Below are 26,626 nucleotides of genomic sequence, written 5' to 3' on the forward strand. Positions count from 1 at the left end.
CCCCACCCCCCTCTTTTATTTTTCCTAAGATTAATTATATATGAATATGATGCCACCATCATCATTCATATGATCATCATAACAACATATTTCCAAAGAGTATTTTTCATCTACTACATTATTTAAATTAGAGCTCAAGTTTCAATTTTCAAGCTCAATAATGGGGTGGGTAGCTCATGTTTGGAAAAATAATTTACCCCATCTACTCTACTACCCAATTTTAATCCACAATAAAATGAAAAAGGAAATCCAGAGCTAAAACAAAAATTAAACATTATTAAAATCCTCATTAGCAATCTTGTAATAATAGAAGACCAAAACTTATTAGAAACCCACATGCATGCAGTGTTCCTTTTATCATAGTTTCACTGCTTTATGTTCTCCTTTTAAGAGTAGTTGCCCTTTGGGTAGATTTTATATGATATAAACCTTCTTTTAGCAGTTTGCATGTTGTGTGATTCCACCACTACTCCAACTCTCGTATAAAACCATGATTGCTGCCTCCCATGAGCTAATCAGGATATTTCTCATGGGACAATTGCACTCAATAGCACTCATTCACAATGATAAAAACAAAATATGAAGCCAGTTGTAGAAAATTTTGACAAGACCAATTTTCACTGTGCTCTAAACCATCTTCACCTTCTTGCCATTCTGGTGAATTCCAAGTAAATCTAGTGTTTATTTTCCTTCCCGACATTTTTCTTTGATGGGTAAATAAGGGTTTGTTTTAAAAGGGGTGCAGCAAGTACAAGAAAAATATCCAAAAACATTCTATGGAACATCCAAAAATAACCTACTTTCCACCTTCTTTTTTTTCCCTTGGTGGAGAGGTGGTTTGGGTCCATAAAGAGATGCCTGAGCATCATTGCTACCTTGTTCATTTTTCATTATCTAATAAACTATGCATAGAGGAATATTTAAAGACAACTGGCAAAAGGAATATGCCTATAGCCTTTTAATTTTGCTTAAAATTAGCTTCAAGGTTCAAGAACAAACACTCAACTGAATTGTTGAGTTCAATGAATTGCCTTTGGGTCTGATCTCTAAAGAGCGGAGGAAGAAAATTAGATTTGAATGCCCAAGTAGATATGCTTTATTAATGGGCAGATGGGCAAAGTTGATAAGCAATACCAAAACCAACTAAACCAAATTCAATGGCAAGTAGACAATGAAATATCAGACAGAAAAAGTGGTCAAAGGTAGCTCTGGTGGGGTGGCTATCTCCAATCACAATCCAACCACTTCACTCATCAGTAAGGGAGCAAGCAATATTAGGATTAGCTTAGTTTCAATTTGGTTGGTGAAAGCATTACATGGCATTCATGTGCATAAGAGAGGAGAGATGTGGACATAAATTTTGCCATTATATCAACTGTATATTCATAGACTCTATGAGATGGTTATTTTTCTCTGGAGATTGCAAAAATATGAACAAGAATGACTGGGCAAAGCAGAGTATCATGATCATGCAGTCCAGAATTATATGCCAACACACAAATCTGTACACAATAGGGTTTTGTGTGTGTGTGCGCGCGCGCGCGCAGATTGGTAATCATAAAGAAAGTTTAGTCATTACATATAGATTCCTTTCAATCTGGTGTGGACCCTTTACATAATGTTAAGGGGGTTGTCAGTGGAATACTCACAATGACATAAGTCAAAACTTCTAAAGAAAGCTAATGGTTGACAGCTTTGAGTTTACTATCATAAGGATCATTGCACAATACCAAACCAAGGGTTGAAGGAAATGATGGACTCAGAAGAGTGGTTGAGAAGGGACAGAAGGAGCTTCAAGGCATGCTTGATTTGAGGACTTCAACTCTAAATTTTTTTGACTTTTTCCACCTTTTGTGGCCTAAAACAAGCTTCTAGAGGGGGCGAAGTGGAATATTTGTACATTTGTCTAAAACAATGGCATGTATGTCCAGAAACCACATTTTATTCAGGAAAAACTCATTCATGGACCAAGAAGTTATTCCGCTGCTGCAGGAAAATAAGCTTCCCCATGAAAATCTGAACCATTCCCTGAGATATTCCCAGCAAGAAGTTTTTCAAGGTTCATGGGCTGCAGGTTAGTTGGAAGGCACAGCAGCAGCCCTGTGTTAGTTTCTTAGTTACCTGATGATCCACATATTGCCAAACTCCAGCAAGCAAAACTTCAATGTCTTGATCTGGCCCAGTTTACATGTACAATGTCTACCATGTCGGCTTGAACCCAGATTCATTTCATTGAGTTTTCCATGTAAATGCATGATGAAATAACAACTGCTGAAACAAAGTTTGTCCCCACTATGACTTCAATTAAAATCCATTTCAGACCTCATACTTTTGTAGTGGGAAGTCACAAATCCCTTTTCCATTATAGCCCACAAGTATTATATTCCTAAATATGTGCCTGAATCTCATCTTGTTCTCAACCAAACACCATTCAGCAGGGAAAACAAATTTAAAAAAGAAAATAGCTTTTATTATAAAGCACAGCTAAGCACCCTTTCTTACAGGGTTTTGAATGAATGTTCATTACAATCTGCTTACAGGTCAGATGGAAATTTCAATTACAATAATGCAAATCAAATGCATCAAGATGTACTTATCAATTAAAAAATGTTATTCAAGATATCTTGTGTGTCCACAAGTCAGAAATGACAAATTCAACAGAATGCCTGGTTCAATTTCTTCCAATGTAGATCTGCTGAAAAAGTTCAATCAGTATCTGTTATAGAGACTCGTCATTAAATGGCAACTTGCAAGCTGCCATGCGATCTTTGGGCTTGTATTGCCCAAGCATCTCAGCAACAGTTCTACAACGGCACTGGTTTCCTGGGCGAATCACATCCCCATAAACAGCCATTTCAATTATGTCGAGCTCCTTATCTACAAGGTGTAAAAAAAATGGGTTTTTTAGGCATATATTCCACCATTTTAGGCAAATGTTTCTACAGCAGCAAGATGTAAACACATTCAACTAAAGGGGAGATCAATTGAGAGGTGCAGCTTAGATCAACAGTAGAGCAGGAATGTTTTGAGGATGGGGTTAAGACCCAACCAAACTCAAGTTAAACCTCAAGCCCAACTACTAACTGTTAGTACTGACCACTAGTAAGTATGCATGACACATATCTTTAAGTAACTTTATTGCCTTGACTAAAATTCCGGTCAATGTACTTAACTTTTAACAAAACGAAAAAGATACAAATAGCCTAGCACAACCATACCAACATTAAACAACCTGCACGAACCCATGGTTCCACCCTTAGGGCAGTGCCACTGTTAGTTTCCAATCCAAACCAGTGTCAAGTTGCTGCTCTAGTTGAGTCTATGATGCACTGTTTGATTGGTACCAAATGGAAGGTTCTTCTGGGAAAATGCTATGTAATTCAATGATTATTAACTGAAGATGAAGGCAAACAATCTGCAAAGATGCCAGATCATTCTAGGATTCATGAAATAAGCATTAACTACTGTTCCCATTATTTTCTGTTGGCAATAGGCCAAGAAGGAGCCATGATCCTTTTTCAATATCTGTCATTAATCATATCTAGATAAACTAATTAGTGCATATTTTACCAAACTAAGTTCTTGGAGAAATAACTTAAGGCGTTTAATACAAATAATTACAAGGGATATCCACATCCATGAGCAAGGGATGAAAATTGGACAATTTTTTGTGTCCAAGGGACAAAAAGGCTTTGGAAAAATGGGCAGGAGAAGGTTGGGATATACAGCATAATGACATCAACAGAACATAAGACTTGCTCTGTTGGTGGATTGGTGAGTTAGTTTCAAGCCAATCTAGAGAAGAACATTGAAGAGCTGCAAAAACAATAATTTAGCCCCTAGAAACCAAAACAACAGTTCTATATTGGACCTAGTGACCATGTACTTAAAGGGTATTTTGATGCAAGTTTTCGCATGAGACCTGACTGAAAAATCTAAGAGCAGCCATGTTTTCTTGTTTGGCAGCAGAATATTTCTTGATAAAATAGAAGATTGTTGTGTGGTTACAGATATATCAAAAGTAAGTATATGGCTTATAATATGACAACAATTAAATGAATATGTTGTTTCTTAAGCAAAATTGAAACTTGACATCCCAAACAGAAAACAACAGTTCTATTTTGGACCTAGTGACCATGTACTTCAAGGGTATTTTGATGCAAGTTTTATCATGAGACCCAACTGAAAAATCTATGAGCACCCACATTTTCTTGTTTGGCAGCAGAATATTTCTTGATCAAACAGATTATAGATGTGTGGTTACAGCCTTACAGGCATATCAAAAGTAAATATATGGCTTATAATATGACAACAATGTATACTAAATGAATATGTTGTTTCTTAAGCAAAAAATTGAAACTTGACATCCCAAACAGATCAATCAATGTGTATTTTTTTTTTCTTCCTTTTTTTTTTTTTTTTGCCAAAACGTCCACCGTGTTTCCATACAATGGTGAAGTAAAAGAACACATTGATATAAATTTTAATAAAAACTACCATCTAGCAAAGCGAGGAGAGTCATATTCTCAAAAAGATGGTGACATATTCTAAAGATATAAGCATCAACTCTGGGGGGATTCATAGTGCTTTAAGTGTTAAACATAAGCGAATTACAAGTCTATTGGGAAGATCTCGAGGATGTTTGAGAATAAATGGAAACATCATTTAACAAAACCTCAGATTAAAGCTCATTAAGAACTGATGTTTTTAATTCGGTTAACAGCAATATCACAATTCCAAGATACCAGAGACCGGAAGCGAAGGATTTGTACAATGTTCAATAGTAGCAGTAATCGCGCTTTAATGGTCATCTAGAAGATGAGGCAGCCTTCAAATAAGTTGATCAGTTAAAGTTCCGTGAAGCGTAAGGGCAGACAACATTTTTTTAGCAAAATCACAATGGATTTTCAGGCAGAAATAATCGAGTATATACTATTCCAAATGGTGGTACTTGCATTGTCCCACTAAAGCATCATTGTCCACCAAATCATAGAAATACAGGAGAAGAACACAGATGGATATTAAGAGTGTAGGAAAGGAAAAGAAGCATAAATACCAGTGAACTTGACATCGCAAGAGTAACCTTGCAACTGAGTTTTGTCCACATTGTCTTTGTCTGATTTAAACCTGTTTACTCTTGTTTGAAGGATCTGACAATTCTCCGGTACGGACTCACCACCTGCAACCTCAACCCAAAAAACCCAATTCACAAAACTTGATAAGCATTCAGATCAGTTAAGTAAGAAAGAAGAAGAAGAAGAAGGAGAAAGGGAGAGGAACCTTTGGAGAAAGGAATGATGTGATCGTACTCAAAGCAGAGACAGCCTTGGCAGTTGCAGAAGCGCTTGCAGACGATGTTGCCGGCGGCATCTTTGCGCCATCGATCAGGGTGACGACCTGGCACTGCATCGGCTTTAGCCCAGCACAGACTCTTGGCTTTGGGGTCGAAGAACCTCGGTCTTTCCTCTTTGTCACGAGAACGATGTGGCGACGACGAACTCATCTCTCTCTCTCTATGCGCGATTCGTCAAGGTAGGAGAGAGAATTGAATAGAACTCTCCAGACATGGGTTTTTGGTCTTTTAAACTGTATTGGTATTGGAGGCTGGAGGTTTTGTCAGGCTTACGTGTGCCAATTGCCCCTTTTTATGCATTCAGCATTCACTCGTCTCTCTAGTTAAACATATTTTTGATTTATCGTGTTGAGTTAAACAATGAATTTAACTATAAGCAAATATATTATAAGCCCTGGGAGATTAAAAAAAAAAGCCCCAGGGAAATAGAAAAACAGCCTTCGGGCGAACTGACATTATCCTCTCGAAGAAATCAAGAGATTGATTCGTTATCAAAGCAAAGCGAGACGCTCTCAATAGCATCACAATTTCCTTTTCACGTTGTCCACTGGCAATCCCGAAAGACAGATCCGAGAGGCTAGCTTCTCCCATCCAATTCTTACTAGAACTGCCATTTCCTGAAACCACCTCCACCTCCTCCAAATAATCCTAGGGCGGCACACTCTGCAACGGCGCATAGCCATTGCCCTTACATTCTTCTGAAGACCCCTCGAAACATAACCCCCACCATGGAACTAAGCCATTGTGGCACCGGGTATGGCCCCCGTCAATGGAAGTAGAAGTCCGATCCCCTAACTATACGTATACTATATATTTAGTCAAAGTAATTACCCACATGTAAGCGTAACATGAATAAATGCATCTTCACCCACCTGAAGACTTAGACGACAGGTCAATGTTTCGGAAAACAATTAGACTGCAAGATTTTTAGTTAAATGCATGCTGGGTCCTTAGCAGAAGCAAAAAATAAAATGACAGACAATACAATTTTTCAGAAACAGGAGACTACAAGATTTTTAGTTAAGTGCATGCTGGGCCTTTCGCAGAAGCAAAATGTTACATGTAGTAGGCCATCATTTATCTTCCCAGAGTGGGATGGGCATCACATCAGTCAACAGAACCTTTGTCTAACCATTAGCAGTTCTTTAAAACATTGATTCCACCATACTGACTGCACATATGGCAAGACTGCAAAATTCTCTGTTTCTCGAGAGTTTTAACTCATTGTTTATATGGGTTCTCATTTGCATCAGCTGTTTAGATCCATGTTCCAGAACACACCAACACCAGAGTGGAACCAACAGTTTTCACAATAAAACATCCAAAGTATTGAATTAAGACTAGATAGTAAGGAAGTTTTTGAAGAAATAAAAGACCCACGGAACATCAAGACACCCAACATAAAGAAACCAGTACTGTTGTTTTTGCTTCCGAATCCACTTAAAACCATCCCCCACCCCTTCCCAGGCTCCCAGCCACTAAAACTATATCTGCTGAGACTGAAAATGCAAGCTGTAAAATGCTCTTACAAAAATCTTTCTGCTAAAATAGCAATAACAGTCTGCAAATAAACAAATAATCTACTTGGGGCCAATGTCCTTGAGAGCACAGATCTGCTCCTCTCCCATTGCAGACATCACACTCACAACCAAGTCTTTCCCCTCAGCAAAACCATCCTTGATCTGCACCAAAAAAATATACGATATCAACATCAAAATGCAAATACTGAATTGAATAGCGTAAGGGAGCAAAAGGATAATATAGCAATAGCAACAAAATGGAAGGAAAAATTCCTTGTGCAGAGAAATAGTCCATCCAACCGAACAATGAGGGTATGCTGTGGTATATTTCAAAAGAAAACTGAAACATAACAACACACATTTAACTCTGACCCATAGAGATGTCTTATTTGTTTACACAGACCAATAATGTTATATAAGGGACACCTAGTGTGAAAATTCCCACATCAACTGAAGCCTTGGGTTCCACATCAACTCAAATAACATGGTATAGAAGTTATAATATGATTTGACCCTGAATATCCTCGCATGACAGAAACAGGTTTGAAGTTAATTTCATCACTGATGGTCATTCTGTTTTGAATTAGAAGATGAACAGAGCTACATTCAAGATGTATAAAATGAACACATGGAAGCTCATATAATGGAAACAAACCTCCTAAAAAATTACTAAATCTGATCCTTTCCTATCTGACATGAAAAAACTGAAAAGCATAAAATTTATACAGAAAGTGAACTCCAAGGATGTCAATATTTAAAATGCAGCTCAAATAGAATAGTTCAAGATCCTAACAGGAATGTTAAGGGGGAATTTAATGTAAGTCCATTCCCGGAAAAAAGGGCACAAAACAAACCTGGGTCAGCAGATTGTCATCAGTTGGAAGCCTCAGATCATCCTTTGTGTTACCATTTTCAGTCAGCAAACTAACCTGAAATATTTGATCTCATCAGAACACAAATTTAGAGACAAACAAGACTCAGGTAAATGGCAAAACTTACAAATCCATCCTCAGAAATATCAATCAGCTGGTAATCAGTACGATTGACATGAGGAACCTGCAAACCAGAAACAACACCCATTAATCCTGAAAAAGTGTAAGCAGTAATAAAGCATCAAATTAGATACATGGCAACATATAGACCAACAAAAGCTCATACATCACAGTTGTGCGAAGATGGAACAATATCTTCAAGCTTTTTCCCATTGAAGATGTCAATCCCAACAAAGTGGCACTTAGCATGACCATGCTTACCAGTCTTAGAGGTGGAAACTTCCACAACCTGATAAAATAAACTCTAGGCATTAGTTGCTCAGAAACCAAGCAAAATAAATAATTCATATCAAATACTGTCACATTAATAGCAAAAACACAACTGAAAAACAAAGCATCCGTAAACATGGCACTCAAGTTTTCCTAACATATTATCATCATCAAAATGACTATGTGCAGATTCTTATACATGACCGAACCATCCTAAACAATATCATGAACTAGAAGAGCTAAACTGAGTAATAGCAATAGCATGAGAGTAAAATGTGCCTGAAACCATGATCGTTTTAAATCATATAATTTATATTACAAAATCCTACAACTAGGATTAGAACCTTTGGGATTTGGGAATCAATTCTACAGAAATATCTGCTTCTATCCTGTTAGAGTGAAACCACCACTCTTCATTCGAGCTCAGTGGACTGAGAAATTAAACTTTTGGGGCATATATGTTACCACTAGTACTACCTTCTTTACTTTGTTCTTTGCTTTGAGTATAACAGTAGTCGTAATTCAAGTTCTTCCCACATCTTTGAATTTGATCAGCTTTGCCAAAGAGGAATTATTGCTTGCAGAAATTGATTGAAACCAATGATAATTTGATATTTTAATAGTTTTCCATTTTAAATCAAAAAAGAAATTTCCATTTTGCAATTAAAATTGCAAAAGTTCGAGATCCATACGAAAAAACATTCAAGAAAAATCCAAAATCATAAACATAAATTTCACATCATAATAAAAATTTGAGAATCAAAACTCACAAAACGAAAACAAAAACAAAAAAAGGTAGCCCTAAAACTGGGAATGATACATTCACAACTGAGAACCAATAAAAGCCGCAATCTCAACTCAGATCAAGCAAAATAAAACCCCGGAATACAGCAACCTCCACCGAATAAATCCCAGGGTTGATTGAAAAATTACAAAGTAAAGGATCTAAATAAATTCTTAAAGCAGTATAATAATAAAAACCTAAAAGTCTGAAGAAACAAACAGAGCCTCAAAAATAACATTCAAAAAATAAAATCGAGAACAAATTTTGCCATGAAACAAGCAGAATAAGGAAAAACGACGGATCAAGAAATAGGAGATCGGAGCGAGAGTATACCTTGCAAGGGCGAGACTTAATGACAATGTACCCGTTCTTGCGGATCGTGCCAGCTTGCTGAGGATAGGTCTTGGAGGCTCCGGCGTCGCCCTTGGACTCAAAGTGATGCTCCTCGTCAGACATGACTCGCTAGATCGGGGACTCGGATGACTCGCTGGTTTCTGACTCACTGATTCAGGGGATGCGAGTTTTAGAATCGGAGCTGCAGAGTCCGAGGAGAGAGACGTGGGCTTAAATAAGGGAGAGGTGGGTTTGTGCTAGGGTTTCATAGCCACCGTTGATTTAGAGATGATGTAGACGGTCCGATTTTTATCCTAATTTTAATTTGGATTTTGGCGTTTAGAGTACGCTACTGCTTCTTCTTTTTTTTTCTTTTTTTTTCAGTTTTTATAGCAAAATTTCTTTCATTTCTTTTAGTATTAAATGCAAAAATTAAATAAACGCATAATTTTTTTTTTAAAAAGAAATAAACAGTAATTTTCAGCATTCTTTAAATTGTTTAAAATTCCAATTAAACACAAATAAAATAGAATTTCATATTTTTTTAAAATAACAAAAAGTGAGGGGATCAGTTAGGTTAGGGTTTTGAGATATTTTCAATTAATCGTTGAAATTAGAAATCATAATTCTTAATTACGGTTTCAAAATATGTATTTAAATTGTAGTTTAAAGTGCTATTTCCAATAATTTTTTAAAACAAATTAAAAAATGAAATAATAAAAAGAAAAGAATGATTTTTAAAAATTGAAATTAAAGATATGATACTTAGATATCAAAATGGAAGAATAAAAAAAGCGAGAGTAAAGAAAAATTGAAAGAATATATAAAAGTCAAAGAATCGAAAGAATGAAACTGACACGTTCACTTTTTCTTATTTTTTTCAAAGGTATGTTTGTCTTTCATATTTTATATCTTTAACATCAATTATATTACGTGCACGTTAAATCCATTATTTGCTTTAATTAATCCAAACATGGACAAATTCAATCAAGGGGTCGAAGAAACAGAAATGATTATTGTTTCCAAAGCTGTTAACATATACAAACAGCATTCAGAGAAGGGATGAATGCACCTATAAATTGAGCTCTCATGCACAACTTGACAACAAGAAGAATATCAAAATACTCGAAACCTCAAAACTCTTCTATTTTAACAGCATCGCGGGTCATTTCATAAGCATCTTTGGGTCTTGATTTCTTCACACCGGCTGTGAACCACACTTTATCAGACTTGTAGGTCTCCACACTCACAACAGTGACTTTAACCCAGACTAGGACCTTCGTCTTCATTCCTTCTATTCCAGTGAGCTTTCCCCTTGCCAATGTTCCTTTGACGCGAGTGGCATATCTTATGATGGACGAGTCCTTGAAGCTGACCTCGCAGGCAGAGGGCAAATACACGATCAGCTTGGACCTTGACTCATCAAATTCGTAACATGTTATGTTCCTGGGGAAGAGGCCTGGCGGAAGGTTGTGCTCTCGGAGGAGATCCGGCAAGGCTTTTGCTGGCTTACCTTTAGAACAGGGGAAACGCATGAGAGCTAGTCAACAACCTTTTTAAGCATGCATGCTTGTTATGCAGATGTAAATGTTATGGAATCAAATACTGGCTTGAAAAGTTGAATAACCCATTTGAGAGTACATTTTAGTTAAAGAATTTTTAATTTGTAGCATTTTTCTAAAGCCATTTTAGAAGAATCACCTAAGAGGTGATTTTCCATGATTCAGTTCAAGTGATTCTCCAGGTTTTTAAAAGCAATGTTCGAAAGTTCGGCAAACACCTGATTTTTAGAAGGAAACACTAGCAAGCATTAGGAAACGCTTCTAATAACCTCAAAATCACTCCTAATGGGGGCTTTAAAAATCCATTTAATTTATGAGTTGATTGGTACAACCACGGAATTCAAGCATAAGGGACATAAAAGCAAGGAAACTTGCTCATTTACTTAAACCACAGAACAAAAAATTTGATGGATGGTTAAGAACTTATGACAAGAGCATGAAAATTGAAATGAAAACGTTCTCACCCTACTCTTTGCCATTCCTATGTCAGCACCCATACCCTTTCTCACGTGGATTTACATTGCCAACACCTAAAAAAACCACCTTTGTTTTACAGAGTTTGCAAAGAATTCGTGGACCTTTCACAATGGAATGGCAGCATGGTCTTGCCCTACTATCACTTAAAAACCAACTAATACACTACAGTTAGATAAGCTGCATACCTTTTAGCTTGTTGAATACCCATCTTGCCTTCTCTTCAACAGTGTTTGAGAAAGTCTGGAACAATAAGCAACTTTTAGAAAAGAGCCAAGTGAACATAAATATTCTATTCCCAAGAGCGATGCAGCTTTGTTTTTCAATGCATATCTCTGAGATGGGCAGATCAACCAATTGCAAAATAGATATTGAATGCTAATCAAAGGTTTCAAAAGAGATCATTTCAGAAGTTTTCCTGCAGTTGTATGATCACCTAAAATAATATTCTGATTTGCATGTCTGAATAATTGTACATTCCTCTCAATCGGCAATAAACCTATGCTGAATCATATCAAGATGGACTTCAGGACTTCCAAACTACATATGAGATAGTAAGTTTAATGTTCAGCTCAATTATTCAGCAAACACATTAAATGGGAAAACAATTACAAGATGTAATTGATGAGGAATATGCATCTAGGGGCAATATATCATAATATCATTATAATCATATAACATCATGAGAGTGGTCACCTGAACTATTTTGGCTATGGCTCCAGTATGGTGAGGTTCCAAGATCCATTTAACTCACTTTTGAATCCTATAATGTTAGAATATAGTTCTACGATATTTTTTAGCAAGCCCCACATTAAGAAACCTTGTTTACTGTAAAAGAAAACAGTTTGCTTAACTAAAAAAATAAAGACCTGTTTGATATCTTTATCTCAACCCAACACAACATCTTAAATTGCAACTACTAGGATGACCATATGATCATCTTTTTGCCATCCAGCTCTATCCAAAGTCTCATCCTCCATCAAATCCTCAGAAATCATGTATTCATAAGCATGAATACTGAAAGATCTGACCAATAATGGATAAACAAATTTCACAACTTGAAGATATACTTGGAAAATCTTCAAGATTCAGCCTAAGCTCAATCTGCCAACATATTTAAATGGGTTCAAGATTTTATAGTGTTATTTTCAATCTGCAATTTTTAAATATGATGACAAATTATAAACCCAACCAAGCAAGGCAAGCCCTATTAAAATCAGTTTATTTTTCATCACATCTGCATCTCTTTGTTGTTATCCGCTATCCCACTTTTCTCCCTTCCTCCCTATGGCCTGCTACATAAAATAAATCGGAACGACAGAATGTCACACAAGTAAAAGGTTGAAAGTTCTACCAATCATAAGCAAAGTTCAACCAAATTAGAAAAAATGAAACACAATTACAAAAGGGAAAAAGGAACAGAGTATTGCATATAGAAGCACAGCACCAGAACCAATTAGATCTGTATGGCATTCATTTTGTGTCCCTCTTAGTCTCTCTGTTTTTTCCATACTAAGCACTGATAGATCAAATGAACATTATAAAACAACAAAACTTAACAAAGATTGCATTTTCAATTTATGCAGAATTGGTTTTGCAGATACAAATCCAGTCTTTTATAAGGAAACCGAACACTGTACTCGGGATTTGAGCTCCAATTCCAATTCAAGAAAATTGTATAGCCCTTCAGACCGAACATCACTACTCGTCTGGCAAATCTCTTTAGAATTTCCAAAGAACTTTGCATCTACATTACATTGACAACATCCACTCCAATTCATCAAATCTTTTCTATCAACCAGCACACACAAGCACACCTAAAGAATCTCATCTCACTCCATCAACCCCTACAGGTTTTTTCCCCTTTTCCTCTAAGTTCAAAGAAAAAAAAAATGCGGATCCTGAGTCTTGCATTTTCCTAGAAACTGTACACCTACAGAAAGATTATATGAACAGCATCAACTGGGTAGAGTTCAATCAATCAACATTATGCGGATAAAAAGATAAAACTCAAGAAACCCAGATTTTTTGGGACACCCATATGTGAAATGTGACTGGAACAAAGATGGAACAAAAGGAAGATCTAGGGATGGGCGCAGGACCAGTGTGTTCATACAGAGATAACATAGAAAAAGAGAGAATGTGAACGTACAGACAGGTCTTCAGTAATGTTGGAGATCTCCTCCTTGGCTTTCTTGGAAATCCAAAAGCTCCCCACCTTCGTCAGAGCTTTCTCCATCTTCTCTCTCCTCCGCGGTCCTGTTTCCCTCACGAGAGAGAAGATTCTCTGCAGCCAAACACCACCCACAACAAAAACTCTCTACATACAAGTGAACCCAAAAATCGGCGCGTAACAGACGACAAAGGAAAAGCTAGTGTGAGCTGTGATGCACGTGACCATCACTGCTACTGTCAGCCGTTGATTTTGAAGATAAGGATAAACTCTAACTTGTAGTAATGAAGTCCAGTGTGATTCTTGCAAGTTGTAACTTGCAATATGATTTGGGTGAAACGACACCGTTTAGGTTTAGCTGTCATGATCACTTAAATACATGCCCTCAATTTTTCTTTCCTTAGATTGATATTTAGTAACCACCACCAAATTAATTCTCCACCTTATTTCATATATTTTTTTATTAAAATGATATTATTTAATTTTATCATTTAATTTATTTATTTGTACAGTATTAAAAATTAATTAAAAAATAATTTTAATATAAAATTTTAGGAATAAACTTAAGAAAAGGGTAACGCTTGATTATGTTGCAACAGAAAAGAGACAATGACAGCACACCAGCAACATTCCCAACCATTTTTTCTCCTTTTTTTTCTTTTTTTAATTTTGGAAATATAATTTCAATCATGTCAAGAAATTAATGCATGAAAAGGATGTGATTTCTTTCCTTTTTCTTTTTAATAATAAAAAATATATAAATAAATAAAAGGATAAAATTTAAATAAAAAATAAGTAACTCGATATTACTTCAAATAATTTCATTTTCCAAAAATTATTTTTAAAAGAATTAATTTATTAAGCACCTAATTTTTATAAGAAAATATTTATGAGCAATAAAATATATATTAACTTTTTTGAAATGACTCATAAAAGATTTTTTATTTAATTAAAAAATATTTAAAAAGAAATATAATGTAAGTATCAAACCATCGAGTATTCTTAAGTTTTATACTTACACTTTAAATCATGAGTCCCTCCGAATCATCGAATATCTTTCATTATTCCCGATATTTTTATCCATTTCATATAATTTTTACATATTTATCACTATTTAATAACCTTTTTCTCTCGTAACCTACAATATTTGAAAAAAATATTTCTAACAATTTTTTTATATTGTAAAGGAATATAATATTACAATTATTTTTCTCTTATTATATGTTAATGATTTGGCGTTGGTCTGTCTAAGTCCAATGAAAATTGAATGATGGAGACAAATGATTAAAACATTTTCCCAATATTTTAATGAGACAAGTAAAGCCAGCTCACGTGGTGGACCAGGGCATGCTCCACCTCAAAAGGATATATATTTATTAATTAATATATTTATTTTATTGGGTACAAAGCTTTTATAGTAAGTCAAATTCTTAGGGTGCTTTGTATTATCATTTAAAATGTGAGAAAAATGCGATCATATTATCCATCAATTACATATTTTCTCGGATCAAGTAAAAATTAAATTTATAAGTTTTCCTTTTTTTTCCTTATTGTTTGTAAAACCAAATTAATAAAAAAAACTATTAAATTGGTAATTTTAACATAATGGGATAATATTTTATAATAATATAAATTTTATTAAGTTTTGATCAAATATAATCATGTCTTTCATTATGAGTTTGAAAGAAGTCAACTTAGAAGGTATTTGATAAAACTTGATACTTATTACTTAATAACTTAAAGTTGATTTTAAATCAAATCATACTTAAGTTATTGATTTAAAATTTATTATTTAATTTTTATTTTTACTTTAAATATTAAGATTATTTAATAAAATTAACTTAAAATTATTATAAATCATTATATTAACATATTTATCCTCATAAATTATAATTAGGGTAAAAGAGATCGTATAATAGTAGAAGTTGTGGAGTTGTAAGAGAGATCGTGAAAGTAATTAAAATAAATGAGGGTAAAAAGGTAAAATAAAAATATAAACTTAAGAATAAATTAGTTATTTTTACTTATTACTTAATAAATTTTTTTATTTTAAGTGATACTTATTTTATTAAATATACTTAATTTATTTAATGACTTAAATTAAGTTGTTAAGTTAATTTACGTTATTAAGTTGTTAAGTTAATTTACGTTATTAAGTTGATTTACCAAACACTCGATTAATTGTTTGTTTAATGTGTCAAAATGGCCTATTTATCAACCTATTTAAAATCCATTTATCTTGTATATATATTTAAAGTTATAGATATTAAATAATATTGTTAATTAAGAATAATTTTTTAAAATTAAATAATTTATTAAAGTAAAATTTTATATTTTCCAATCAAAAGGTACAAAGATTAAAAATATTTTACAATAAAAAATTAAATAGATTCAAAACAAATGTAAATTTAAAAGTTTAATTTATCCTCTATCTCATAGTATAATTAGGACTTAAAATCATTAAATCCATCGATGCTTTGAAAAAAAAAATGCAAACAAAAAACTAAATAAATAAAAAAATTTATAATTAAAATTAAATAGATTAATGAATTAGAATCAGGTTAATATCATAAGATTATACTGTTAAATAAAATTAAAAAATAAATAAAATATTTTATAAAATCAATTTAATATTCATATCTACTACTTTTTTAAAATAATTTATTTTTATTTAAAATATGACCTTGGTACAGCCAATTTAACTAAGGTACAAAGAATGTAGCCAAATTAGGAAAAATATGATTAAGGTATGAATAATGCTACCAATGTATGAATAATATAACCTTGGTAAAAAAAAAAAAGCCATCTAGATATAAATAATGTGATCGAGATATGAATAACGTGATATGGGTATGAATATTATGATACGAGAGAACCAAGGTATAAAAATTGTGAATTAGGTATAAATAATATGATAGTTGTGAAAAATATGATTGATGTGTGAATGATATGACTAATCCATGGAACAATGTAATCAAAATACGAAAAATATGATAAAGCAACAAATAATGTGATGAAGGTACTAATGATGTAACCAAAGTTTAGGTAAGTTGGTCAAAATAAGAAATGTGATCGAAATAGGAATAAGTTAAATGAGGTATAAAGAATATGATCATGGTACAAATGATCGAGTTATATTAGATTTAGATTTGCCAATTTGGTTGGGTTGATCGAGTTGTATGATTCAAAATTGATGGTTTTTAAAAACTTTTTTTCTACATATTTTCTACAAAAAATTAAATATTAACATAAAATGTAACAAGAAAGGATAAAAACAATGTAAGATACAATTTGGATGTATAATGTGAGTGAAGATACAAATAATGTAAGAAATGATATGAAAAATATGATTATGGTATGAAAAATGTAACTGTGGTAGCAAAATTTGATCAATTTGTACCTTGCTCACATATGATATAAGTATGATTGTCATATATTTTGTATCCTAGTAATATTTTTGTTTATTGGTCATTTTTTTTGTACATTAATTACATTTTTTGTACTATTATCATATTTTCTGTGATGACATTTTTATTTTATATATTAGATATATTAACATACTATTATTATATTTTTTGTACATTGATTTTTTTTTGGGTACATAATTTTTTTATATAATATTAGTTATATATATATTTTGTATCATAGTAACATTTTTTTACACATCAATCACATTTTTTATACTATTATCATATTTTTCGTACTCTAGTCATATTTTTCATACCATGGTAACACTAGTAGTTTAAAAAAATGCTATCAAAATTTCATAACTTCCTCTTCATATGGATAATAAAATCTCATTCTACATTGTCAATCTCTTTATCGCCCTATAAATTGTCAATCTAGCAATATTAATTCCTTAAACATGTAACAATCCCATATGTTGAAATTTGGAGGTACGGTAACTCCAAGCTTTTCTCGTTACATAGTTTGACCCAAATATTCAAAGATTTTCCCGGAATTTGGTTTTCTGAAATTTGAGGGAAGTGATGTGGCTTAGTGTTGCCAGCCTCGATCTCTTCAAGGAGCCGGCCTTCGATTGTGACGAAACTCCACCTCGACTCCTCCGAGAAACCAAAGCGAGTCCATTTGATAATATAATCCTCAACTCAATGAAGGCTCATTCTCTTTTCTACGTGCTGGAGCGAGTCCATTTGATTTTCGGAAATTTCAGGTGTGTCTCTCTGCTGGAGCTTGTCCTTTTAAAATGTACTAATGGTCCTGTTTGGTAGCTGAGAAACTGCACGAGAAGAGAAATGATTTTCTTTTGAAACAAAATTTCTCTTTTTCGCTACTAGGTTATGTTTGGATGTTGATCATCAAATTATGATGGTATCTAGCATCGCTTTTCTGAAATGTCTGGCTCCTTTGATACATGATTGTTTTTTTCCTCGATTATGTTTGGAAATTTGACAATTATGATTGAAAAATTGTTTTCTCGGCAGCAAGATATGGGTGAGATCGATACAAAACCAATTGAATCAGTCCAAGTTGCTCTATCCTTGTTTGAGGAGAAAACTGATCAGAGAAGAAGCCGGCCCACCAGCAGCGATGTGAGTGCGATTGAAATAGAAAGCTTTTACAATACTAATCAAATTGGGTTTTGGATAGAGTACAAGTCTTATGATTTTGAAGAGTATTAGGAATTACGATATATGAGTATCTCCTGGATTGTGGTACACCATCATTTCGGTGAACCCCAACAATCCCTCTCCAAACATAATGCTCCCGTGGAGTGAGCTCATGACCCTTGACTCCGATACCAATTCTTGAATTAAGTTTTGATAGTCTCATTTGAAAACGAGCGTAGATTAAGCTTTTTATGACATTTAACTACTATCATCCAAGTGACCCATCCTAGGCTTAATCTCGACATTATTATATCCTAACAGTATAATGACATTAAAGAAAACGCCATCAAATGTTGAATATTAATTAACCATTCGTGTTCAGTATGCACCCCTGTTGCTTATGTAGAGGGGCTTGTGATGGAGGTCTCAAACCGTGAATTTACTGTAAAATTGGATAGTTTTGATATTCCTTTCGTTGTGTGCTATTTCCTTCACCAGCCAGAGTTGGAGAAAGAACAAGAGCTTGAAGGCCTGCTAAAGGACTTAGCCAACTGCAAGGTGCAACTGGAGGCAAAGGACTCTGCCCACATGCAAGCCCTTCTTAAGCTGGATCACCATCGAAAAACAGCAGACGAGCTTTCCACCTTGCTGAAGAGCTCCGAGGTTGAGAGAGATAAATACATAAATGAATGCATAGAATCTAGAACTCGGATAGATGAACTTGAAACCAAGACGAAGCAGATGGCTGATCAATTGTTGGAAACTGCAAAGGTTCGAGAGCAGCTTTCACATGTTTTAAGCAAGTTGAAAAGTGCACAAGAAGAGTTACTTCGTGTGGAAACAGAACTTGCTGATGCTAGAGAATCTGAATTCAAGGCTATGACACAAGCAGAGCTGATGCAAACTGCTGTCAACATGGAAAGAGGCAAGACAGCTGAGCTTCTAAAGCATGTATCAGAGCTCAATGAAGCTATTCTTCATTCAAAGCTGGCTGCTATTGAAGCAGAGAAAGAGAACTCTGCAGTTCTATCTGAGAAAGAGGCAGAGTTACAGTTAGTGACAGCAACTTTGGCTCAAGCACAGAAACAACTAGAAGAGTTGAGGAAACAAACAGAGATAGTGCAGTTTCTGGAAAATGAGCTCCTGGCTAAATCGGTATTTATTGAAACCCTGCAATTTGAACTTAAAGAATCCAATGAACTTCACAGTTTATCTGCAAAAGCTGCTTCTGAAGCTATTAACAATTTAAACCAGCTAAAATCAGATTTTGAAAGGCAGGAAAGAGAGAACTCAGAACAAGCAGTATCCATTAACTCACTGGAAATGGAGCTTAATCAGTTGAAAATAAAGCTTAAGAATGCAAATGAGGAGGTAGGCTGTTCAAAGTGTGATGTTGAGATGCTTAGAGGGGAATTAGAGAAGACAAAAATTGAGGTGGATGAGATTAGAGGAAGGGAGAATGAAGCTCAAGTTGAAATAGCACTTCTGAAATCTGAGCTTCACAAAGGGAGGTCAAGAATTGCAGCAGCAGAGGCAGCTGAAGCAAGGGCTGAGAGTGTTAAGTCCGGGCTATATCTTGCAGTCCAGCAACTAGCAGTAGAAGCAGGAGAAGCCAAGAAGGAGAGCCAAAGGCTAAAACAAGGAGCGGATGAAGCAAAAGAAATAACTAGAGAGACTGTCTCTGTCAACCCCCAATTTGAAGTCTCTTCTCAAGATTTAGAACTTTCCCAAAAAGATGAATACAATAAAGAAGCTAAAGCAAGAAAAGATGACCACATCACAATTTCAGTGATTGAATATGAATCATTGGTTAGCAAGGCTAAGAAGGCGGATCAAATTCCAGTATTGGTATCTGAAAATTTAAGTCAATCGGCCACATTTGAAAATAGGGATGAGGCAGAAGTTCTGAAGGAGTTGGAATTTGCAATGGTGAGAATTGCTGAGTTTAGGACTCGGGCAGAGCAGGCAGTGAGCAGGGCTGAGATGGCTGAGAAAGCTAAGGCAGCAATTGAGGAACAACTAAGGCAGTGGCGAGAGCAGAGGCAAAGGAAAAGAGCTGCTTTAGCAGCGCTCCATGAAGAGTCTGTCCGAAAAGAGAACAATATTCTTAAATTTGAGCAGACTCCTACAACATATCAGCCACTGGGTAAGGTTCTCAACATGAAGTTCTAGTCTACCTGGAGAATTTCAGATATTTTGTCCTATTTAAGTAATTGTGTATGGCATAAACTTCTTCAAGGACTTCCAACTTATTTCTCTTTTAGCTGATTTGGTCCAAGGCCTATTTAATAGGTAATTATATATTCCTCTCATGTGATTTGCAGCATTTCAATAAGGTGCAAATGCAAGTGATCAAAGAAAAAAACAAAATTAAGATAAAAAATCTAGGCATATAGACCTTGGTGTGCTTCTCATGTATTGACATGTTGAATATTGAGTGCAGTTTGAGGCAATTGAGGTTTGGTTGATGCTGGTAATTGAATTTGAGAACTATCAATGTTAAATATGATGACTGTCTGGTTTTCAGTCACTTGTTTCCAACATTATAGTTTAGCATGAAACATAGGAGTCAAGGTCCTTTTTATTTCCAATTTCGAGTAGTCCAAATGGTCGAGGTTTTAAATGTTGCATCTTGTAAAACCTTTTCTGAAATACGTCATGGTTTGTGCTTAGAAATATGCAGACATTGTTATAATTCGTTTCCTTTAATTGATTCAAGCCAGGATCATAGAAATAGAAGATTTAGAGGGTATTGGGTAAATCCACTAATTTAATTTAAGTCATTAAACATATTAAATGTGAAAAAATAATATAAGAATTCTTAGACCCTGGTTAGGAAATCTTCTATTTTATTTATTTATTTATTTTAATTAGAAGTTGAAGTCAAAATCAAAGTTATTATTTTCCTTGTTTTCATATTTTTTTTTTCAAACATGAACTCATATTGAGCTTGTAAGCTTTTAAACTTCTTAGTAGACATCAAATAGGACAATCATATTTCTTTCTTCGTCCTCTTGCAGTGGTGTCATGATGATAGTTTTTGTGTCAAATTTGTTCTGTATATGCCTAGCTATTGTTGTTACTTGACAATGTTGCTACATAGAAGTCATGTTTCTTTAGCTCATATGAACACTGATAATTTTAAACTCAAATGAGAAGGCTGCTGGGAATATTATAGTTTTTTTTCCCCACTTGTAGTTTCAAATCTGAAGCTTTGGTGCATAGAGCTCAATTCTAACTTCATGGATGGTCTGATTTCCAGGTTATAATATATTCATCCTCCCAATCAGAAGGACAATGGTAGTTCTTGAGGATCTAAGATGCATGTGTATGCTATGCTATGTTTTGTCCCTAAAAATCAGTCCAACAATACGCAACCTTGGAGGATAGTATCTTAAAGCCCTCACCTGTCACTAATCCAAGGTCTTTTAGTCTATGGGTCTAAAATCTTATTTGAGGAAAGGCTTTTGGTGAGAAATTGGTAGTGAGAAGATTATCATAAGATTCAACATTTCTTATTAAAAAATGTATGTTATCATTTCAGTGAAAGTTAACTGCTTAAGATATGGAGCAGCAGACTTATCTCATGAACCTTTTAGACACTGGTACCCTGATAAGAGCATATGCTTAGAAGCCTCCCAGCATCTTTGTAAATCTTAGCATCTGTATTCATGCTGAATTTTTGGCTAACAGGGATATTAAAGTAGTAGTTTGTGTTTGCTGAGTCTTATAAATTCTTGTGAAATCGTATTTATGCGGAGTTTCCTGTACAAACTTATTCAGTATTCTTTTTCTCTTTGAACCTATTTGGTACGCTGTATTTGAAATGTAATCATGGTTTGAAGTATTGGCACAGACTGTGTCCAACACGCAAGTCAGTGACTCACATCCAAGTCGGGACTGGGTTGTTACTCATCTGGACAGATACTTGGAACCATGAGTATAATTCAAATACAAAGCCTGTCAAATTGTTTCAAAGAGAAAGGGATTCTTGACGAGGCTTCATCGGACACTCATCAAAGGCTATAAGATTTGGCAAGAATTTACACGACTCCTCAAGGCAAAGCTAGCCCTCCTTTTTAAAAATATTCATGTTAGCCAAATGACTAGTCGGTACCTTTTAAGTTCGGTAGGCCAAATAGTTAGTTAGGCAACAAGTTTGGTAGACCAAAAGGTTAGGCCAGCCACTCCTCCATGTTAGCCAACAAGTTTGTTAGACCAATAAGTTAGGTCACCCTTGGCCACCCACATTGCAGGGATAATGTTTTATCGGAATTTGGGGAAGAATTTTGAGTGAAATTAGCCGTTTAATCCAACATAACGTAGGTATTAGTATTTTGAAGAATAATTTATCCAGAATAAATTAACCCCTGTTCAAATAAATTAAAGGGCTTATCCATATCTTAAGCAGTTAACTTTCACTGAAATGATAAGATACATTTTCGAATAAGAAATGCTGAATCTTATGACAATCTTCTCACTACCAATTTCTCACCAAAAGCCTTTCCTCAAATAAGATTTTAGACCCATAGACTAAAAGACCTTGGATTAGTGACAGGTGAGGGCTTTAAGATACTATCCTCCAAGGTTGCGTATTGTTGGACTGATTTTTAGGGACAAAACATAGCATAGCATACACATGCATCTTAGATCCTCAAGAACTACCATTGTCCTTCTGATTGGGAGGATGAATATATTATAACCTGGAAATCAGACCATCCGTGAAGTTAGAATTGAGCTCTATGCACCAAAGCTTCAGATCTGAAAATACAAGTGGGGAAAAAAAACTATAATATTCCCAGCAGCCTTCTCATTTGAGTCTAAAATTATCAGTGTTCATATGAGCTAAAGAAACATGACTTCTATGTAGCAACATTGTCAAGTAACAACAATAGCTAGGCATATACAGAACAAATTTGACACAAAAACTATCATCATGACACCACTGCAAGAGGACGAAGAAAGAAATATGATTGTCCTATTTGATGTCTACTAAGAAGTTTAAAAGCTTATAAGCTCAATATGAGTTCATGTTTGAAAAAAAAAAAGACACTTAACATGAAAATAGGGAAAATAATTACTTTGATTTTGACTTCAGCTTCTAATTAAATAAAAAAAATAAAAAAATAGAAGATTTCCTAACCAGGGTCTAAGAATTCTTATATTATTTTATCACATTTAATATGTTTAATGACTTAAATTAAATTAGTGGATTTACCCAATACCCTCTAAATCTTCTATTTCTATGATCCTGGCTTGTATCAATTAAAGGAAACGAATTATTACTATGTCTGCATATTTCTAAGCACAAACCATGACGTATTTCAGAAAAGGTTTTACAAGATGCAACATTTAAAAACTCGATCATTTGGACTACTCGAAATTGGAAATAAAAAGGACCTTAACTCCTATGTTTCATGCTAAACTATAATGTTGGAAACAAGTGACTGAAAACCAGATAGTCATCATATTTAACATTGATAGTTCTCAAATTCAATTACCAGCATCAACCAAACCTCAATTGCCTCAAACTGCACTCAATATTCAACATGTCCATCATCCCTTAAGGGGGTCTTTAAAACCCTCCTCCTTCAGCCACATTTTGTTCTAATACCTCATTGATCCTCTAATCAGCACCAACTCCATATCAAAGGCCTCTACAAAATCAAAGAGAATGAGAGCATCCCCAAACAAAGATAGCTTCATACCACCATTCAAGCTCCAGGTCCTTGCAGCCCACCTCTTCAAAGAGGGTAAGTCTGGAGCTGAATCAGAAAAATCCCCTCTTCTCTCCACTAAACAACGCTTCAAAAGCTCCTCCCTAAGCTGCACATCCTTGACTCCTAGCTGAAACTGAACCGCCTCATCCATCACACTGTAAAACTTCTTAGCCATCTGTGCAGAAGACCTCCCTCAGACAAAACTAGCTTACTGCACCCTTCCAACATACTCTCATACACCGGCACTCTGCTTTGCGATTTGAAAGGAGGAAATCACTCCAAGATCCTGAAGCTTCCTAGCTAAAGTGGACAATCCCCCTTCCAGTAGAAAAATCAATGTAGACCTCTTGGCCTCTGCAAATTTAGCTTAACATTCAATCAACCTTCCTTCCTCGTTAGTTAGAGCGACTTTTCCAGCCTTAAGGACCTCCCACCTTCAATCTAAACCTTGCAAGTCTTCTTCCCATCCACTTCCCTATAACAAGATTACACACCATCCAACAACCAGGCCAAGCTCACCTCACCAAATCTAATCCAGTTAGAAATGCCATAGGACTTCCATACTGATAGCAAACTAAAGCCGTATTTGTTCAAAAGTAGGAATGAGCTTATTTAGAAAATAAAACAAGCAGATTCATGCGCTTGCATAAATTCAGTTATAGAATTAGACTGACCAAGATTATGGTTAACAATTCAAACTAAATCATATCAGGGAGTGATTTCGATTTTCAAGCAGTCAATGTATATTCATTTCAAAATGTGAGTACAGGAAAGCAAACAAAACTATTACAATTTTTAGGCAGTCAATGGGGCAAAATGAATATTACCTTTTAAAATGTGAGATAGAAAAGCAAACAAAACAATTACAATTTTCAAGTAGTCAATGTGGCATTACATTTCAAAATGTAAGCATAGCAAAACAAACGAAAGAGGCACTTACATATAGAAAGCAGCAGTTGTGCATGGCAAACCATAGCCAAACTCATCCAAGTTGTACAAACCCTTGTGCAGACAAGTGATGGATATGAAATCCTCTGGTATTGATTCAGGACATATTTTAGGGCCCTTGGCTCGCTTGGTAGGATGTTGTTGTTCAGTGGACGACGGTTTGGAAACTTGAAAAATGAATATGTAAACAAGGAACCTGTGGTTATGGTTGCCATGACAGGGGAACATGGCGCACATCTTCTCTTTGCCCAAGTTGAGAACTAATCCATTTCCAACCATGGAATGAAATGCATCAATTTTGAAAAGATCGTCATCCACCTCCTTGAATTTCTGACAGAAGACAGGTGCATCCTCACCAGACCCAGGCGGAGGAAAAAAAGAATGCCTCCATATGGTGGGGAGGAGGAAAAAAGGAATGCCTCAAAGCTACTTAAGCTGCTTTTTAAAAGTACTCATGTTAGCCAAATGTCTAGCCCATACCTTTTAAATACCCCATGGGCCATGCCAGCCAGCAATAAGTCAGGTTAGTCGGTTAGGCAACAAGTTTGGTAGATCGAAAGGTTAGGCCAGCCACTCCTCCATGTTAGCCAACAACCAGTTTGTTAGACCGTCACCCATGACCACCCACATTGCGGGGATAATGTTTTATTGGAATTTGGGGAAGAATTTTGAATCAAATTAGCCGTTTAATCCAACTTAACATAGGTATTAGTATTTTAAAGAAAAGTTTCATAACATGCCTAAAAATCAATGTTTTGTTTGGTTTATGAGTTTTAGAAAAACCATTGTTCTAAATAGTTTCTTTCATATATATATGTATATATATATTTTAATTAGCTTGAAATAGAATTGTGAAGCTGTGACTTTCAAGTTTATTCTAAAATTATAGTTTCAAGACACGGTTTTAATAATAATTTGAAAAGTAGGTCAAAATCCGAATGTAAGAGACTATTTTTAATTAATTTTAGTATTATTGATATTTTTTTATTAAAATTTTGTCTAATATATCTGTAAAATCCAACTACCAATATATATATGTGTGTGTATGAAAATCAATATTTTCATCCTTAAATACGAAAGCTAGGTTATCAAATGGAAGAGAGGACCACACAAATGATGAATTAATTAATGATGCTATGAAAGCATGTTAACTTTTTATAATACAAATAAGATGTTAGTCAATGAATATGAATCATGATCCATGAACCCTAAGGTTCTCCAACTTGAGTTAATACCACCAACCACTAAATCATTTGTGCTAAATGTCTTCCTAAGATATAGCTCTCTGTTCAAATAAATTAAGGTCATGTTTGGTATGTGAGAATGGAAAGTGGAAGGACGATCTCATTCCTCTTCTCATCCACTTCCATGTTTGGATAACTTAAGTGAGGATGAGAATAAAATTAAAAATGATTTTAAAGGAAATAAAATTTCACTTATAAGTTGGATTTCAATTTATCTCTTAGTAGGGGTATTTCGATTCCTGAGCACAATTTATTTTTAAAAACATTTTTTTTAAATTAAAAAATCAAAGAAAATTTTTTTGACTAAATTATTAATTTTAATTTTTTTTATTTATATTATGTTAAAAAAATAAATTGTAAATTCATTTCATATAATATTAACTAACTTTAATTCAAGTCTTATTAAAAATAAAAATAGTTTTTTAATTATAAATAAATTAAAAAAATAAATAGTTTTTAATAAAATTTGAATATTAATATTATAATAAAATCATAAATTATATTTTTATAAATATTATAAAAATATGGATATTAGTATCCGTATTAAAATATAATTGATTTATTTTGTTAAAAATAAATAATAATAATAATGTAAAATTAATAATTGTTAATACTATTTAATTTTAAATGAATTTTAAAAACAAACAAAGTTTAATTTTTTAAGGTATAAATGAATCAAAAT

The 26,626-nt window shown here is 34.3% G+C and overlaps 4 protein-coding genes and 1 long non-coding RNA gene across 6 annotated transcripts; 1 reads left to right on the top strand and 4 right to left on the bottom strand.

Annotated features, from left to right (window-relative positions):
* Positions 1-2,448: 2,448 nt before the first annotated feature.
* On the bottom strand, positions 2,449-6,480 carry LOC100852985 (uncharacterized). The gene is made up of 3 exons (XM_003634257.4): positions 5,281-6,480; positions 5,057-5,179; positions 2,449-2,877 (listed from the first exon to the last, which is right to left on the bottom strand). The coding sequence occupies exons 1-3, from the start codon at positions 5,501-5,503 to the stop codon at positions 2,720-2,722; spliced, it is 504 nt and encodes a 167-aa protein (XP_003634305.1). The 5' UTR covers positions 5,504-6,480; the 3' UTR covers positions 2,449-2,719.
* A 177-nt stretch (positions 6,481-6,657) lies between these two features.
* LOC100852874 (eukaryotic translation initiation factor 5A-2) lies at positions 6,658-9,638 on the bottom strand. Its single transcript, XM_003634255.3, has 5 exons — positions 9,253-9,638; positions 8,032-8,154; positions 7,873-7,929; positions 7,728-7,802; positions 6,658-7,035 (listed from the first exon to the last, which is right to left on the bottom strand). Exons 1-5 carry the CDS (start codon positions 9,373-9,375, stop codon positions 6,934-6,936), a joined length of 480 nt encoding a protein of 159 aa, XP_003634303.1. The 5' UTR covers positions 9,376-9,638; the 3' UTR covers positions 6,658-6,933.
* Positions 9,639-10,247: 609 nt separating this feature from the next.
* Positions 10,248-13,742, bottom strand: LOC100852956 (hypothetical protein). Its single transcript, XM_003634256.4, has 3 exons — positions 13,441-13,742; positions 11,477-11,531; positions 10,248-10,765 (listed from the first exon to the last, which is right to left on the bottom strand). The coding sequence occupies exons 1-3, from the start codon at positions 13,525-13,527 to the stop codon at positions 10,386-10,388; spliced, it is 522 nt and encodes a 173-aa protein (XP_003634304.1). The 5' UTR covers positions 13,528-13,742; the 3' UTR covers positions 10,248-10,385.
* A 3,578-nt stretch (positions 13,743-17,320) lies between these two features.
* LOC104882303 (protein WEAK CHLOROPLAST MOVEMENT UNDER BLUE LIGHT 1) lies at positions 17,321-20,344 on the top strand. Of its 2 annotated transcripts, none has more exons than XM_010665036.3 (3): positions 17,321-17,635; positions 17,907-18,014; positions 18,531-20,344. In XM_010665036.3, the coding sequence occupies exons 2-3, from the start codon at positions 17,913-17,915 to the stop codon at positions 20,202-20,204; spliced, it is 1,776 nt and encodes a 591-aa protein (XP_010663338.1). In that variant the 5' UTR covers positions 17,321-17,635; positions 17,907-17,912; the 3' UTR covers positions 20,205-20,344. The 2 variants fall into 2 exon arrangements, with proteins under 2 accessions (XP_010663338.1, XP_010663339.1); XM_010665037.3 differs by having other exon boundaries at positions 17,402-17,635; positions 17,911-18,014.
* LOC132252797 (uncharacterized) lies at positions 18,364-25,159 on the bottom strand. Its single transcript, XR_009464561.1, has 2 exons — positions 24,693-25,159; positions 18,364-19,202 (listed from the first exon to the last, which is right to left on the bottom strand). It is a non-coding gene; the product is annotated as an uncharacterized LOC132252797 (long non-coding RNA).
* Positions 25,160-26,626: the final 1,467 nt, after the last annotated feature.

Source organism: Vitis vinifera, chromosome 17 (assembly GCF_030704535.1).
Source record: "Vitis vinifera cultivar Pinot Noir 40024 chromosome 17, ASM3070453v1".
Lineage (NCBI taxonomy): Eukaryota > Viridiplantae > Streptophyta > Magnoliopsida > Vitales > Vitaceae > Vitis > Vitis vinifera.

What these genes read in the sequence shown, in the direction of transcription:
- LOC100852985 (XM_003634257.4), bottom strand. Translation starts at nt 5,503, where the DNA reads ATGAGTTCGTCGTCGCCACATCGTTCTCGTGACAAAGAGGAAAGACCG. An exon ending in CATCATTCCTTTCTCCAAAG is followed by an intron (nt 5,180 to 5,280) that starts GTTCCTCTCCCT and finishes TTGAGGTTGCAG; the next exon opens with GTGGTGAGTCCGTACCGGAG. An exon ending in TTGCGATGTCAAGTTCACTG is followed by an intron (nt 2,878 to 5,056) that starts GTATTTATGCTT and finishes TACACCTTGTAG; the next exon opens with ATAAGGAGCTCGACATAATT.
- LOC100852956 (XM_003634256.4), bottom strand. Translation starts at nt 13,527, where the DNA reads ATGGAGAAAGCTCTGACGAAGGTGGGGAGCTTTTGGATTTCCAAGAAA. An exon ending in ACATTACTGAAGACCTGTCT is followed by an intron (nt 11,532 to 13,440) that starts GTACGTTCACAT and finishes TTATTGTTCCAG; the next exon opens with ACTTTCTCAAACACTGTTGA. An exon ending in GGTATTCAACAAGCTAAAAG is followed by an intron (nt 10,766 to 11,476) that starts GTATGCAGCTTA and finishes CCTGTTCTAAAG; the next exon opens with GTAAGCCAGCAAAAGCCTTG.
- LOC100852874 (XM_003634255.3), bottom strand. Translation starts at nt 9,375, where the DNA reads ATGTCTGACGAGGAGCATCACTTTGAGTCCAAGGGCGACGCCGGAGCC. An exon ending in TTAAGTCTCGCCCTTGCAAG is followed by an intron (nt 8,155 to 9,252) that starts GTATACTCTCGC and finishes TTATTTTATCAG; the next exon opens with GTTGTGGAAGTTTCCACCTC. An exon ending in ATATTTCTGAGGATGGATTT is followed by an intron (nt 7,803 to 7,872) that starts GTAAGTTTTGCC and finishes CAAATATTTCAG; the next exon opens with GTTAGTTTGCTGACTGAAAA.
- LOC104882303 (XM_010665036.3), top strand. Translation starts at nt 17,913, where the DNA reads ATGGGTGAGATCGATACAAAACCAATTGAATCAGTCCAAGTTGCTCTA. An exon ending in GCCGGCCCACCAGCAGCGAT is followed by an intron (nt 18,015 to 18,530) that starts GTGAGTGCGATT and finishes TTCCTTCACCAG; the next exon opens with CCAGAGTTGGAGAAAGAACA.